The sequence below is a fragment of the Electrophorus electricus genome, chromosome 4, assembly GCF_041902795.1.
Source record: "Electrophorus electricus isolate QZ-2024a chromosome 4, ASM4190279v1, whole genome shotgun sequence".
In the NCBI taxonomy this organism is placed as follows: Eukaryota; Metazoa; Chordata; class Actinopteri; order Gymnotiformes; family Gymnotidae; genus Electrophorus; species Electrophorus electricus.
The window spans coordinates 16354311-16371226 of NC_137500.1; the positions used below are offsets into that span (position 1 = coordinate 16354311).

The 16916-nt window shown below is 44.2% G+C and overlaps 1 protein-coding gene across 2 annotated transcripts; it reads left to right on the plus strand.

Moving 5' to 3' along the window:
• The first annotated feature begins 1868 nt into the window (after positions 1-1868).
• Positions 1869-15901, plus strand: nuak1a (NUAK family, SNF1-like kinase, 1a). Of its 2 annotated transcripts, none has more exons than XM_027011132.3 (7): positions 1869-2518; positions 6533-6653; positions 8666-8817; positions 9780-9845; positions 9985-10104; positions 11895-12027; positions 12710-15901. In XM_027011132.3, the coding sequence occupies exons 1-7, from the start codon at positions 2264-2266 to the stop codon at positions 13744-13746; spliced, it is 1884 nt and encodes a 627-aa protein (XP_026866933.2). In that variant the 5' UTR covers positions 1869-2263; the 3' UTR covers positions 13747-15901. The 2 variants fall into 2 exon arrangements, with proteins under 2 accessions (XP_026866933.2, XP_081568782.1); XM_081712656.1 differs by having other exon boundaries at positions 2377-2564.
• The last annotated feature ends 1015 nt before the right edge of the window (positions 15902-16916 follow it).

Sequence of the window (16916 nt, forward strand, 5' to 3'; positions counted from 1 at the left end):
TTTGTTGACATTTACTTAACTGCCTTGTTGTTTAGGGTCCCAAACAACAAGGCAGATAAGTCAATGTTTATTTTACTTCCATGAGTAAAATAAAATTACACTGAGTTCAGCATTAATCATTTTTCTTCCAACTATTATCAATATTTAGTTATTTAATTGAGTTAATATTTAATTGAGTTAATATTGAGGTATTTCAGCTCAGTATACTGAGTATATATTTGTGTGCGCGTGTGTGTGTGCGTGTGTGTGTGTGTGTGTGTGTGCCTGTGTGCGTGTGTAAGTAACTAAGAGAGTCATCATGACACTCAACACCAGACAGAAACTAAATACACATGAAAATTTATTGTCTTTAATCCTTTATTCTAGCTGGGGTCTCCAAACAGAAGTTGTGTGTAAATGTCTCTGTGGGCTGTTTGGAAAACTATATCAGGATAAAATTATTGTTTATTAGCAATTTCTATAAAATCAGGAAAAGTCATGAAGAATAAAGCTGATTTAAAAAAGGTTAAGGATATTTTGAAAGCTGTAAATGAGGCTCTAGGTGCCAGGGACCCCAAACAGAACATAAGCATTAAAAAAACAACCGTACAAACATTCGGCACCTACATAACCAGCAACCTGACTTGGTCACTTAAAGCCAACACAAACTTCGTCGGCCATCTGAAACATTCAGGGTGAGAAAACTTGGTTCTTAACTATTTCTACACTTGCACAAAAAGCATTCTCACTAAATGTAGCATATGGCAGAAGTAATTTCTCAAGTCAAGGACTTATCTGAGGGCAGCACAGATTGATCAGGCTATTACTAGCAGCAAATTTCCTATGATTTTTTGGTCATTTCAACAAATGCTGCTTGAATAAAGCATACAGCATCATTAAGGAGTCCAGTCTTCTTAGTGTCCCTTTGTCCTACCCTCTGGCAAAAGATACCTTTTCATACCTTTCTCATCTCAGAGACCATCTCTTTCCACAAGCTATACAGTCACCAATCTGAAGTTTGATGTTCAGTCTTATATGCACTGCTGAACAATGCGATCTTTGTACCATGCACTTTTGCACTTTAAGGAGTTGGAATAGAGAGTTCAGTAATCTAGTTTGTTTTGTTTTTTGTTTTTTTAACTTGCATTGGTTTGTGTACGTCAGGATCTAATCTATGAGTGTGGATGCATATAGGTTTTTTTTGTATGTGTGTGTGTGTGCGTGTGTGTGTGTGTGTGTGTGTGTGTGTGTGTGTGTGTGTGTGTGTGTGTGTGTGTTTTCTATATTACTTCTACATAAGTGCTCTTGTTGAGTTTACTTTGTATGGCACATGTGTCCATAATATTTGCACCATTTATATGGCTAATTATATCAATTTGGCAGTGTCTTCCATTTATTAGTCTGGATATTATTTGGATATGGCATGCATGTTAAAGGCAAAATGAAATAGAAATCAAATTTTCCTTTCCTAATGTAAAAAGCAATATTTTAGGGGTGAATAAAAGTCATTGCATTTTGATGGTTTTGGTAGATGATGGTTTGATGATGGGTTTGATAGCCTGAAGTAGACTATGTATGATACACATGTAGGCTGCAGAAAACACACACACACTTAATAAAATCTACCCTATAACCACACTTGACTTGATGCTTAGCCTGAATCATAACCAAAGATACCGTTTTAAAACTATAGGGCATAATTCGTTTAAATGGTGGGGCCAGCAAAAAGTCATTGGTTCTTGGAATTGTATTCTTTTTGCTATTCTTGTGAATACATCTGGTAGTCACTTTTACAGAAAGACACACGCGCTTTTGTATTTTAAGGGGGGCAGTAAAGCCCGCCTTCGGTTTGCCTTAAGACCGCATTCCTCGTCTTTACATTGGAGTGGTGGCGGGCGAGAGGAGGGGAAAGGGACGCCGGTAATGGGACGGGTGGCGAGCATGGCACCGATTCTCGCATATGTGCGCTGCTAGATTCTCAGTTCAACGTACAGCCGAACCGCGGATCACATACTTCACTAAGTTGTCACTGGTAAATCATGCGTCGCCGGTTTATTCCGGTCGTCCACCAGGCACATGAAAACAAGGGATTTCCAGAATAATTCAGAACTTGTTCATCTTCGCGGAATTAAATACGGGACACTGAGTCAGTGGGCTGAGACGCATTTGTTGCGCTTTAACTGCAATAACTGCTGGATTTGTTTATTTAAATAGAGAGAATACGGACAAGTTTATCAGAAACACGTAAGGAACATTTAAGTAAATATTTTTATTTTATTAAATTATGGAGACCATTTCCGTGCAATCGCCGCTGTCTAAATTCGGAGCTGGAGAAGAACAGACTTGTACCGGAGATGCGCTACCAGTGGACTATCAGGCGGGGGAGATCCCTGTGTCGCTCGGCTTGCGGAGGGGGTCCAGCGTGAAAAAGCATCACCACAAGCACAACCTGAAACACCGCTACGAGCTGTTGGAAACCCTTGGAAGAGGGACATACGGCAAAGTGAAAAAGGCTATCGAGAAGCACACCGGTCGAGCGGTGAGTTCTGCCAAAGATGTACGCTCGAAAAGCACTATTTGTGAAGGTAACGCTATAGTACAGTTTCTTACGGGACGTCTCGTACTGTAACGGTGATGTTTATATGTCGCACAGATTTACATGGCGGTATCGCACGACTTGAAACGCACTACTGTTTACGTTTACGTTCTGTCTGGGATCTCACTTTTTGCAATTTAAACTGACGATTTCTGCTGGTCTATCCACATTCAACCAGAGCGAAGTTACGAACGTGCCCTTAATGTCAAATTACACGCACAGTTACATAGTGCAAAAAACGTTTCGGCCTCTTCATAGCATCGTTCAGGCAATCTGCGTTTTACAGACGGGTCGAAGGTTATTATGCAGATATGTTGATGGAAATTACACGTGCGCACACTAACCTATTCCGAGTCCCGTTAAAAGATTCGCATAACATTGCAACTGGGATTCATGCACAAGCCCCCTGCGAAATGGCACAGGCAGGGATAGGTCAAAAACTGGGATAACCCACTTCGGCTTTAGTAAAAGTAGGTCAGCACGCTAAGCTTGCGTCTTGGGAAAGCGCAGAGCTCTCCGGAAAGGGTCACATCTGAGCGCGAGCGTTCTTCTTACCTTTTATGCCAGCACCTGCTATGACTCGGAGGGCTTCACTTCAGGCGCTGTCATCTAGATTCACCTAACTATAAAATACCACTATAAATAATATAAAAGGAAGAGTAAAGCGTGTATTCCTGTCACCTGCGACTCGGGAAAATATGTATGTTTATAGAAACTTGTTTATTCATAATTGCTTATGCACATAAATGCGTTCGACGGCGTGTTGGCGTGAAAACCAGTCACCCGGAATCGGCCCTTCCCCTTCCTCTGAGGAGTCCAACATGGTCGTGTTGCGATCGTGGATGGGGAAATTTTCCATTTGTTTGGAACATGGGAAAAACGCGAACGCATTGTTCTGTCTCTGAAAGCCTCCTGCCTGTCTACTGTTTGTCTGTTGCAAAGCTGCTTGGGAAGAGAAACATGGGCCGGTGGAGCAGCGACGGTTAACAGCGCCAGTAAGCTCGTGTTTTAGCGCTCTTTTCTGTAAACAAGAGCGGAACGACTTTGTAGAATAGGAGACATGAGGGAGCGGTCAAAAGCACATAGACCCATATAAACGTTCCCACACGTGTTTATACTAAGAAAGCTCACCTGGTGTAAGCCAGTAGTCAGTGTGCATTCTCAGACTCATAGTGTACTATTTCAGTCCAAATGTAGGATAAGGAAAGTATGATTCATTACAGCATGTTTAGATCAAAACTATGGACTGACTGGAATTCTTACAATATTGAAATACTGCCTAATGAAGAAAGTGTGTGTTTGAACATGTGTACATGTGTGTGTCCGCGTGAGTGTGTAAGAGAGAGAGAGAGAGAGAGAGAGAGAGAGAGAGAGAGAGAGAGAGAGAGAGAGAGAGAGAGAGAGAGAGAAGCACACTAGCCACAAGGGAGATATGTATGTAAGAGCTCTGGTTTGTGTTATCTATGAACATTGTGGAGTGCTTTTTCCAGGCACCACGGCAGAAAGTGTTCCTGTGTACATGCATTTAAAAGAGAGTGAGGCAGGGTGAAACAGTGAGATCGCCAGAAAACCTCCCTGTCCGTTTATCTACCTTGCATACTGCATGCAATTTGGCCTGACACGAATGCCACAACTCCTGGCTCCCACCTGCCCCACTGCATCTGCATGTTTCTCCTCCCGAGCCGCCACCCAGGTGAAACCACACACCTGTCATCTCATCTTGCTCAGACAATGCAGTGTTCTGTTTTGTGAAAGAGAGCGACGGTACCTTCCCTCAGCTGGAGCTTAAGACAGGACTAAGTCCAAAGCCAGCTGGCATACGCATCAAACATGAGTCTGTTTAACAATCCGTTGCCTAGAGTCGAGCGGAGATCTTTGCACGGGCGTGCCTGCATCCGCCTCCATTGTCAGCCGGCTGGCTTGAGCGCCTCTGTGCGCTTTTAATGAGTTTATACTTTCAATATAATTAGGGCCAGGTCTGAGAAGCATGTGTTCGCACACACCAACACATGATTGCACACTCACACATACTTCTTTTGTAGAACCATCAAACATGTTCCAATCTCACTATGAACGGTTATCCTCCCCGAGATGCTGATTTAAATTAATTTTGGCCTTATTTCAACCTTTGACCCATTCAGTAAATTACACACTGATAAGACGATAAAGCATACTTTATATACTTTGACAAAATTTAAGAATGTGGCCATATACCCATGGAGTATGCTTAATTTCCCAAGGGGGCACTTTTTTGTCCACATGGGTTCAGGCATGCACATTTTTGCCCTAAAAGGCGGGACCTTGGAAGGGTGGTGAAGGACTCCGACGGGACAGGAAGTTAGGCTCTCGGTGGCTCTCAGCACAACTTCCCTTGGCCCACGCTGTGAGTCAGCCCAGGAACATGCCTCTGACTTCCTGTATGTTTTCATTCCTCCAACTCACAGAAATTCCTCTTCAAACTGACCGTGCTACAATCCCCTCCCATTCCCTTAAGCTTAACAGAGTACATATTGAAAAAAAAAAAAACAAGCGCATTTCTTTTTACCTGTATTTTTTTTATCTGAATGTTTTTACATACATACCCAACCTATAAAGCATATTGCTAATATAAATAAATACATATATACATACATGCAAAAATAAATACATAAATCAGTACAAACAGCTATTCCTGATCATGATTTTTTAAAAGACAACAGCTGATCATAAATTCCATGGATCAGATTTGGCAAAAAGGGAGTTATGGTTTGCATGTGGTTTGGTCAAAACTGAGAAGGGGATGCACTGAGTTCTGTCAGAATGTGGTACCTTTGATAGCCTCACTTTGGGGAGTGTGAAAATGGAGTGGCTAATAATAACTTCTGTGGTGAGCGGGTCTCTAGAGATAGTTGTTCGTCCTTCCAGGAACCTACTTTCACTCAAGGTTAGAGGCACCCGCTGGAAACTTCTCCTCCTGCAGTCCATGCAGAGATCCTTTCACACTATATTCACAAGACCACCCGTAGTGGCTCTCAACGGGCTCCGAACTACTCCAGCCAATGGGGTTTATGCGCATGGTCTCTGCAATGTTTGATGTGGCCGTTCTTGTATTATCTTGCTCGGCACCGTCTCAAAGCAGTTACTGGTGACTTATGAGCAATGGTGACACCAGCAGGTCAGGCGACAGGGTGTTTGTTCGGAAACAGGAAGCACTTACTCTCTGGGTCACTCTCCACCATTGCTGATGTAAATCTCTTGAAAGAGGGGGCTTTTCTCTTTGGCCTTTTTACACCCATTTCTTCACACATCTGGGAAGCCCCTGAGTGCCACGTACCATATGGCAGAATGTGACTAACCCTCCATGGTGTGATCGATAATGCTGTACACCTTCCATCCATTGAGCTTATCAAGCAACTCCCACTGGGACAGATCAATACCTGCCCGATGTTGCAACTGACAGAGAATGTCAGCACAGCAGAAGCGAATAATCTATATCTGAAATTCTGAATCCAGTCCTTGGAGATCACCAGCTAGTCCACATCCTTTGCCTGTTCAAAGCTCCCAACACACCTTGGCCAGGTAATCAATAACTTTAAAGGCCTTTACAGACTTGGTTTAAGAACACAACAAAAACCTGTCTGGAGGTCTGGATTCAGAACCTTTCATTTATGTCAACCCACTTAAGTTAATATCTGAATGTAACTGTCCATGATGCAAACTTGGTTCTCTGTAGAGAAACCACAGATGCAAAGACATGGTGCTGTAAGCAGTTTTAACAGCTACCACCTGAGAATGGAAAATATTCAGAAAGCTTTCATTCATAAATTAGCTTAGACTGAAAATAAAAAGCTAAAACCTTTCATTTTCTATGTATTTGTCTTTCTGTCTATCTCATATGCAGATACATACTAAAGCCATACCCATGCCAACACATATATCTACACACAGTCAGTTTAGAATTTGTCTTTTGCTTTTCAGGTGGCAATTAAATCCATCCGAAAGGAGAAGATTAAAGATGAACAGGATATGGTTCACATTCGCAGAGAGATCGAGATCATGTCTTCCCTACGCCACCCGCACATTATCTCAATATACGAAGGTCAGTGAGAGAGCATGCCTTTGTATGAGTATGTGTGTACTTCTGTGCCTGGATGTGTGTGTATTGTACTCCCTTTCCCACTTGTAGATATCAAGTGATAATTACAGCTCACTCTACTGTATGTCTAGAGCTATTTCTAAAACACTCGTGCCCTGCACCGTGGGCCAGACAAAGGGCCTATTCTCTTCATGGTCTAATTGTTCTGAATAAAGCCATCCTGTGTTAAATCAATGTCTGCCTGTATCATGAACTGATAATGATAGGGCTGGTTTTCCAATGATGGATTAAACACAGTCCTAAGAGGACTTTCATTGGAAACTATTTCAGGCCAATTGAACTTGATTAGGCTATCAAGTTATTAAACGAGTACTGAGTTGTATATTGTGTATGTGCGAGCCACTTTCACTATGACCACATAGCCTGTTTCGAGATGTTTGTTGTATTAACACCCTCTGGCTGTGTCTTAGAAAGGCCCTTGTTTGTGTCTGTGTGAGTAGAGAGGTTTCTCAGTTACTGACCGGACTGTGGGTGTGGAGCTCCCTGCAGGAGTGAAAGAAAGTGTGGATGGTGGGAGAGTTAGCAGAGGTTGATAGTGAGTTGGAAATTAGAGCCCAGACTCGACCGTGCGAGAGCTCCGAATGGACCAAGAAGAGGAGCAGGAGACACCCGAGGAGACAGTCCAGTGACATGGCGTGTCTCTGTCTTTCGAGATGTGCTTTTGGGCCAGGGTCACTGTTCGGAGATCAGACAGTTGTGCGATGGTAAGCAAATCAATCGAAGGGGAGTTTTCGCAGACAAGCTTAAGTCTATAGGTCGAGGTCTGGGCCCAAAACAGACTGCAACACACATCATGTCAGCAATGCTTGGGCTGTCTGAAAGTCTCTTTCAGCTCTGCATTTACGGTGAAAGTTCATTGCTGACCGGTTGTTTGCGCACAGACATGGAGAGCCAGGCTAAGGGAAGCTTACCTCATCAACAGGAAACCTTGTTGTCCATGCGCACCAGTGAGTACTGCCATGGCAACCAGCTTCCCACAAGCAGTCAACAAAAAAGGGTCACCGTGGTGATGATCTTACTTTGTCCATGCAAGGGGAAAGTATTGAATGGGGAACTTGCATGACTTCCAGAACTTACTTATGTGGAGTACTAAAGTAAGACTTAAATAAGATTCATCAACATGACATTAAGCTTCAGTGGAAAAATTTGATTTGTTTTCAGCTGATTCCAACAAGTTTTAATTCTGATTTCACTTTAAACTACTACTGTGTGGTGTGCTATTTGTATAGCTGCATGCCTGCAACACAAGCAAACATGACAGATGTGCTGCTCCAGTCCTTGATATGATGCACTGCACAACAACTGTCCTAGGACAGCCTTACATAAGCCCTCATCACTCTGTAGTCACTTGCACTAGCTTCTCTCCCACATACACAAACACTGGCACACGCTGCAGTGGAACTCGTTGAATTAAGTGCCAATGCATGAGATATAATGAGCGTACACACACACACACACACATATACACACACAGCACCTCACACCTGTTCACTCTGGCAGCTCTTGGTGCCGTTGGAGGCTCCTAATCGCCATGGTAGTGACTGAAGCCAGAGCAGGCTGAAGCTCTGCCCATCTGCCCGTCTACACCAGAGCCATAAATGACAGCATAGCTCTGAGCCACAGCAAGAAGCTGAATCCAGCAGCCAACTTGAACAAGCTGACATAGTAGACAATCACCTAGCAACACTAAAAGTTAGAAATGCTGAAAATTAAAAAGACTGACATCATAATTCACTGCAATGAATGTAAGCAATTTAATCATGCCTATGTGTGTTTGTGTATGTATGCATTTTTGTGTATGTGTATGTGTGTGTGTATATATATATATATATATATATATATATATATATATATATATATATATATATATATATATGTATGTATGTATATGTGTGTGTTTGTGTGTGTTCTTACGTCTTACTATTTGTTCTTCCTATACCGGTCTGCTGGTGCAGTGTTCGAGAACAAGGACAAGATAGTGATCGTGATGGAGTACGCCAGCAAAGGGGAGCTGTATGACTACATCAGCGAGCGGAGGAAGCTCAGCGAGAGAGAGACAAGGCACTTCTTCAGACAGATCGTCTCCGCTGTGCACCACTGCCACAAGGTGAGCTGTGTCCCTTCCATCACCATAGTTGTGTCCCATAGTTAAAACCATACAGTGCAAAGCAGAAGAGAATTTTCAAGGAACAGGTCAGTTTTGTAAACAGTTCTGTAACAATTAAGGCTGGTGAGTTGAGGTCAGAAGCTGCGAGTCGTAATGTTGCAGGCCAGAGGGACTTCTGCAGGTGCACGGCATGTTATGGGTGTAGCAGGCCTTTCTCTTGACACAGCTGGATGGGTGGCTGGTGTGCAGTGGTAGCTCACTGATTACTTGTCAAGGTACTTGACTAGTGATCAGAAGGTTGCCACCACATTCAAGCCAAGTTAACACTGCCAGTTTGCCAGTTCAAATCATTCCAGTCAAGTTAACACTATTGGGCTTCTGAGCAAGGACCTTAACCCTCAGTTGCTTAAGTTGTGTTCTGTCAGAATTGTAAGTTGCTTTGGATAAAGGTGTTAGCTAAATGCTGTAAAATATAAATGTAAAATATAAATAGAGCCATCACCTCCTTGTCTCATCAAAGCAGCCTGAGAGGTCAGCGGAGTAAGGGGTCAGGGGTGGGTGGGTGGTTTAAGACAAAGGAAAAGGTGAGAGAGAACTAATCTGTGTCTGCACATAGACACGTTGCTGCCAAATTGATTTGAAATGCATAAAACACTGCCAAACAACCAAACATCATTTTCGCTTTCCCAAACAAAACACAGCCACTTTTCTGCTGGGACTTGTGTAAATCAGCATTTTCAGGGATTCTTTCCAGACTCAAATACGTGCTGCTCATAATGAGAGATGTCAGTTTGATGGTGCTTGCAGGTCTTTGGGAAATGTCAATACGAAAATGTAAACATGACACAAGGAAGACATACAGATATGAGTTATGCTGTGAGCCGGCTACAGGTTGGACAGTTGGGTGTTAGGGCTGTTCTTAAACCACACTAAATCTTACAATGCTGATAATGTCTTTCTAGAATGGAGTGGTGCACAGGGATCTAAAACTGGAGAATGTGCTGCTGGATGAAAACTATAATATAAAGGTAAACTAGAAAAAATATAAATGAATTTAAGACTTCTTGTGTGTGTGAATATATATATTATATATTGTGCAGTAAAATGCCCATTACGGAACTTTCTGTCACATAAAGACCAATTTCCTTTCCTTGTCTGTTCTTGCAGATAGCAGATTTTGGATTGTCTAACCTCTACCACAAAGACAAGCTTCTCCAGACTTTCTGTGGAAGCCCTCTATATGCCTCACCTGAGATTGTAAATGGGAGGCCATACCGAGGCCCGGAGGTAAGCCAAATCTCACTGCTGAACTCTCCTATATACACACTACTACCTTATGCATCTAATGACATATTCCTGTGCCAAATCTCACTATTACCTTGTTCATCTAGTTACATACCCCTATTCCAAAAGGTATCCAATGTACTGCATAGTTGAGTTAGTGGGCACCAAGCTTTATATCAAAACAAGAGCTGCTATTGCCAGCTCTAGCCATAAACTGGAATGTTTCAAAAAGAACGTAAAGAAACAAAGCAAAGAGAGGACCTCATAACCATGTGACAACATTTCCCAGCAGAGGGGAGGAAATCAGAATCGAGAATACATTACTGTACATTAACGGTGGAGATAAGAAGTGAAAACAATAACAACAATGATAAAGACAACAATAAGCTCATTCCTTGATAGTGTTTCCAAGGAAGTGTACGTATTCACGTGCCATTCCTCTTACGGGGCGCCAGAGACGCTTAGACTGAGTTCGCCTGAGGACTCTGTCAGCCATCAGTTTCCTGTACTTTAGACAATTGCCAAGCGTGCCAGCTGGAATGAGTACTAATCTCCCAGCTATTTTCAGGATTTCAGCAGGAACTTCATAGCAGTTGTGCCGCTCCATCAACAAGTATCTAAAAAGCAAAGGCTCGTCTGAGCACAGGAATGTGACTGAAGGGTATTTAGAATTCCCACTATTTAATAACTTGTTTCAAATGCTCAAAGACACACATTCACACTCAGATATGTATATTTCCCTACAGGCATATAGCCTCATCCAATATTAGCTATGGAATTTGGTTGATAATTTAAAGCATTTTGGCCAAAAATTTAACAAGTCATGATTATAAAATGTGAGATGACCTTAGCTGATAGCATTTTTGCATATCCATTGTCAGTTCATTAGAGATGTGAGTTAAAACATTAAAAATGAATTTGGATTGACATAGATCTGGCCAGTTTTTTTCACCAAACCCACTCTATGTTTCCCACACACACACAGACACACACACACACCAGATTCCTCTGGCCTTTGAGTGGCGCTTGCATAACGAGCCCCACGCCCCATGAGAATGCGTCTGCGCTTGGCTCTCTTTCTCCCTCTGCAGCGATCAGAGCAAGCAGAATTGCGGTCACTGCAGTCCCCCTCGACCCCTCGGGGGTCACTTGGGGCAGCCGTCATAGGAGTGGACCTTCCTGTGCACCAGGCGCATGCTGTTCCCATAAACCCAGCTGGCTCACTGAGTCCTCACTCCGCCCAGTCAGTAGTTTCTGCCAAGACAGGACTCCCCATAAAAACCACCATGCAGACAGACGCAGGGGCATAAGTGGAATTTATGCACGTGTACACGACTTTATGGCTCATTGTTTGCACACACTTTAAAAGTACAATGGGGCTTTGAGGCAAGGTTTATGAAGAGAAGTGGGGTTAATTATATGAATATGAGTGAATGTTAAATTTGACATCATGGGTTTAATGGGTTTAGTCCAGGATGTCTGTAGCCCAAACCTTAGACGCCAGGTCCTCTAAGCATGAGGTCTGCTCTGTTGCAAGGTTATTTCCTCAAATACTAAACATGAAAATTGATCCTAGATCAACACTTATGCTGCAAGATCTGTGATACAAATGACCCTCGAACGCACTTCCCCAGGCTCCGGTTTAGATTACCAGACACCAGGCTGAACAGCCCTTACGCCTAAAGCATTTTAACTGACCCATAAAACAGGCAGTGAACCCGTGGGAGCAGCCAAAGTCTTTCTGCCATCCCATAGATTGACTGATGTGGTGCGTTTTTGCTATGTGCGGGCAGGTTGACAGCTGGGCCCTCGGTGTACTGCTCTACACTCTGGTGTATGGAACCATGCCTTTTGATGGCGCCGACCACAGGAGGCTCATCCGGCAGATCAGCAGAGGGGAGTACAGGGAACCGCCGCAGTCTTCAGGTGTGTGTGTGTGTGTGTGTGTGTGTGTGTGTGTGTGTGTCTGTGTGTGTGTGTGTGAGAGCCAGAGAAAGGAGGAAAGCGTTATTATATCACTGTTATGGGTGCATGTGAGAGAGGGACACAAAAGCACCATTGCATCATGTTCTTCTTGGGTCCTTGTTGGTAATGAATGATGAAGGAGGCTCAGTGTAAGGAAGGACATTCTCTTTTTGTTCTGGTCCCAAGGGGACAGCATGTCTCTCTCTCTCGGACACCATTATGAACTGCCATATGTACCAGAAAAATGAAAAGCAATGCAACTTGGGAAGGAGTCGTGTGGGCATTTCACAAGGCATTTCATATTGTGTGTGTACACCAGGCTTCTAACACTAGTCTTAGAGGTATCCTTAGTCTCTGGCCTAGTTCTGCTAACATAATGTCTTCCATAAAGACAAGGCACCTCTGTAAGTTGCTTATTATAAGAGCATTTCTAAATGCTTTGAGTGTGTGTTTGTGTGTGTGTGTGTGTGTGTGTGTGTGTGTGTGTGTGTGTGTGTGTGACTGTCCACTACATCACATCCATGGGCATTTACTTAATTCCACAAGTTTCAATGCGGTGTGTGCCAGTGCGAACCATTAACCTTGGCTCTGTCCATTAACTTTGGCTCTGCTTATTAACCTTGGCTCTGTCCATGTGTGGCAGATGCCCGCGGCCTGATCCGCTGGATGCTGATGGTGAACCCGGACCGGCGGGCCACGGTGGAGGACATTGCCAACCACTGGTGGGTGAACTGGGGCTGGAAGACCAGTGTGTGTGACTGCCAGGCGCAACGGGAGAACAGCTCACCCATGCTGGCCCGCTTCATCGACTGGCAGAGCCGGACGGAGGGCGCACCGGGTGGGACGCACACCAGTGTCAGTCCCGCTCCAGGCTCTGGGCTTACCAGTGCCCGGCGCCTGCGGAGGTCATCCAAGGAGAACGACGTCAGCGCAAGGGCCACAGCTGAGGAGAAGCCTGGCCTGAAGCGTCCCAAAGGTATCCTGAAGACACGGGCAAGCAGCGGCGACCAGCGCTCCCAGAGCCTGTGTGAGGTAGAGCTGCGTCGTTCCATCTGCTACCGGGACGCAGAGGCCACCTTGGGCCCCGACAGGGAGGAGGCGTTGGGTGGCTCACCGGCCAAAATGGTGTCCGCCCTGCCAAAGAAGGGCATCCTAAAGAACAGCCAGCAGCGTGAGTCTGGTTATTACTCTTCTCCCGAGCGCAGTGAGTCCTCCGAACTGCTGGGGGGCACCATGGTGGCACCTCCCAACAGCTCACCAACGAAGAGGGCAGCAGGCAGAAAGGGGATCCTGAAGAGGAATGGGAAGTACTCGGCCCATGGCACTCTCCCGGCTGTGTGTGCTCAAGGGGAGGTGCCTGCCCTGGACTCAGGACTTTCACGGAGCCAGAGCCGCCCGTCAAGCATTGTGAGCGAGGAGGCGGGGCTCTCCAGCAGGGTTGTGGACTGGCCCCACACCACACCACAGCCCAACATCAGGGCCTGCCTCTCAGCCGAGGACCTGCTGCTTCAGGCCGGCTTCAGAGGCCTCCAGACCACCGGGGCCCTCCACGGCACCAAGGTGGCTGGTAGCCCCCCTGGCTCACCCGGGGACAATGGCAGCTTCTCCATGCTGGGCGACCTGGACGACGTGACACAAGTGTACCAGCAGGCACTTAGCATTAGCAGCCAACTGAGCTAGAGGTGGGTGGAGATCATGTGAACCATGATAGGGTGTGATAGAGAGCATGTGTGTGTATGTGTGTGAGGGAGTGGGTTTGCATGCATGTGCGTGTGACAGGGAAAGGGCACATGAAAGAGTGAGTGAGAGATCAAGGCTGTGATTGCTATCTCATGGTTCTCCACCTGGCCTGGAGATTCTTCCTGAATCATAAGCAAACTTCAAGTAAACATGTGAACAAGACGTGGAAGGGAGAGAGTCTGGAACTGGTTGGGGATGATTGACAGGCCAGCTACCCAATCACTGATAGTTTACACTGTGGAAAGGGACATCAGAAGCTTCAGTTCTGTACATGGCAGTTTGTGATGAAAGTAAATATTCATGGGCTTCCATTCAACTCAGCAATCCAGATAGAATTAAAGTTAGCACTTTACTGACACAACATCCTCCACAACACGACATATACTCTAACCTAACTGGTTATGACTGTCATAAAATATGAAAAAGTAAATGGGCAGTTTATTAAATGTATTTATTTTTACATTTTTTGGAGGGACATGTGACACTGTGACAATCTTATCAGCATTTGGACATCAGTCACCGTCTGCACAGGTCATATAGAAGACGCATGTAAATATTATTTGTAAAAAAAAAAAAAAAAATGCCCGTCGCAAAACAAGATGATTCATCATTTTGCATCTCTACTACTTGACTGTAGTACTGCTTTTATTAAAAAGCACAAGTCAAATGTGAATGAGCACAAATTCAAATGTGAAGGATGTTCTTGGCAAGATCCTGGTTCAAACTCATAAATTCCTAATGACAAAAGATATCTGACTAAAAACAGACAAGAGCAAATATTCAAAGTATGCTACCCAATCTAGGTAAATAACAGGCAGATCATTTAAAATGCTTTTATTACGTACCTCAGGACTCACCTAAATAATGAGAAACATTAGTATGAATGGTTATATAGCCAAAATAACATTCATTAGATTTGGAAAACAACCCTGACCTTGTCTTTGCCACTTTAAACAAGGACTATCTAGACTTTCACAAACCATTGCAAAGCCTGGACTGTCAAACATCATGTCACCTTGGCTTTAGTACCATAACAGAGAGCACATATAGAGGTCATAGGTAGGCATAGGCCAAGTCAGCAATGGAGCAAGTGACAAGGAGCCTTCGTGCTCTCCATCGCTTGAATGCTAATCCAATTCATCGTGTCCCCTGTAGAGCCAACCCAGCACAGGAACACCCTGCCATCTAACACCAGCGGCCAATGAAAAGAACAGAACAGGCTATTCGTAGTGAATGTCAGCATGTCAAGACTGTTCCAAAGGTGACAGGGGTCACGACAACAAAGTGTAGGGGGATAAAAATGCAATGATTTGTAAAAAGGTTACATTCAGCTCTGCACACAACGGGGGTTGACAGAACAGTAACCTTGAGTATGGTGTTCATGCAGTGTTGATCATACAGTGGAGCAACTGCATCCGCAAGGCTAAATGTTATACTATGTTAGTATTCTAGTTGTAGTTGTTGTTTTCTGTACATTTGCCTTTCAGGTGTCATCACCTAAATGTTTGTGAGTGTGCTGATTTATTATCACAAGGCGTTGATGAGTTAGCCATGCTGAACTGACGGGTCCTTTCAACACGGGGACTGCTCAAAGACATGCATGGCAGGGACCTGGCTAAATATGAATAAACAAATACATTAAGAAACGTTGTGCTTCTATATGTTCTAAACTGGAAAAAAATGGTTGTGCATATTTATCAGCTAGGGTAAAATTCACTTTGCAATAATTAACTGGATATGCTGTATGTATTTATGTGTATTTAAAAGTGTTATTTAATCGTTCTTGTATTATATTAGTGTTCATTATTTCCATGGCCTTTGGTTTTTCATTTTTAATTCGTTGCGTTTGACCCTAGGAATGTCTTATTTTGTGCCTTCATTGACAAAAGATTGTCCTTATAATAATGAGTCTGTGTTTGTATAAATTTCAGTATTAAATTTGTAGTTAATAAGTAGTTTGATTAGGCATCTGGGACAAAAGGCTTCTGTATGCCATTCACAATGAATGGAAGTAAATGGTATATTAAGGATATTAATGTTCATGTTCTATCCAAGATACTATGGATGCTTCTAATAAAATTGTTTTGGCCAGCTACCTCCCTTCTGAGTGTAGAATTGGTTGTCTGTGTATCTTGCTTTGCAGCCTGCACTGTTTGTTTACTTCACACTGCCTAAGCAAATCTCCACCACTTTCTTTTGTCTTGACTCAAATCTCGAGTCCCCTTGACAAAACAGTGAGCGGTGGATGAGAAGGCCACAGAGTGCCCATGAAAGTGCTGCTCTCCTGGCCAGATGCCAGGGGCAGCGATGAGAGAAAGAACAACGACTTCAGGTATCTAAGGAGTTTAAAACAAGTCGCACAATTGGGGAGTGTGAACACAGTGAAACAAATGCAGCACAACCCACCTTTGCTGACCGTGGGCAGGAGTGAACGTGGTGTACTTTGTTAAGCCAAGAAAAATAAAGACCAGGCAAAAACAAGCAGCTCTGTGTGTGTGTGTGTGTGTGTGTGTGTGTGTGTGTCTGTGTGTGTGTGTCTGTGTGTGTGTGTGTGTGTGTGTGTGTGTGTGTGTGTGTGTGTTGGAGAGGTAGAGAGAGGGGAATAAAATGAATAACACACACACACACACACACACACACACACACACACACACACACACACACACACACACACACACACACACACACATACACACACACTCCAGTCCCATCAATCCAAGGGCTATTATCAGCTGTGCCATTGTAACCTTGAGAAGTGTGGCCTGTTAGCCTCGCAGGAATGTGTGGGCCCCACATTACAACCACGGCACAGCCACAGAGAGAAAAGCGAGAGGACCATCAGGGGGAGCCCAGACAAAAGAGGGACGCAGCTTCCAGTTGGCGAGCTGATGTGAGTGAGCTTCTCCACAACAATGACTTCACTAAAGTTCCCCCACTGACCAGCAAGATGTGTGCAGAACAAAAGGCAGTGAGAGAAGACGACGAGAAGGATTCGTTCATTTGCTCTTTGTTGTCACTTCCTCTTTTGTGCCAAAGTGTGAGCTGGCATTTATTTGCGCATGAGCCACCCGCACAGAATATCTGTAGGCTAGCATGATGTAAAAGGATAA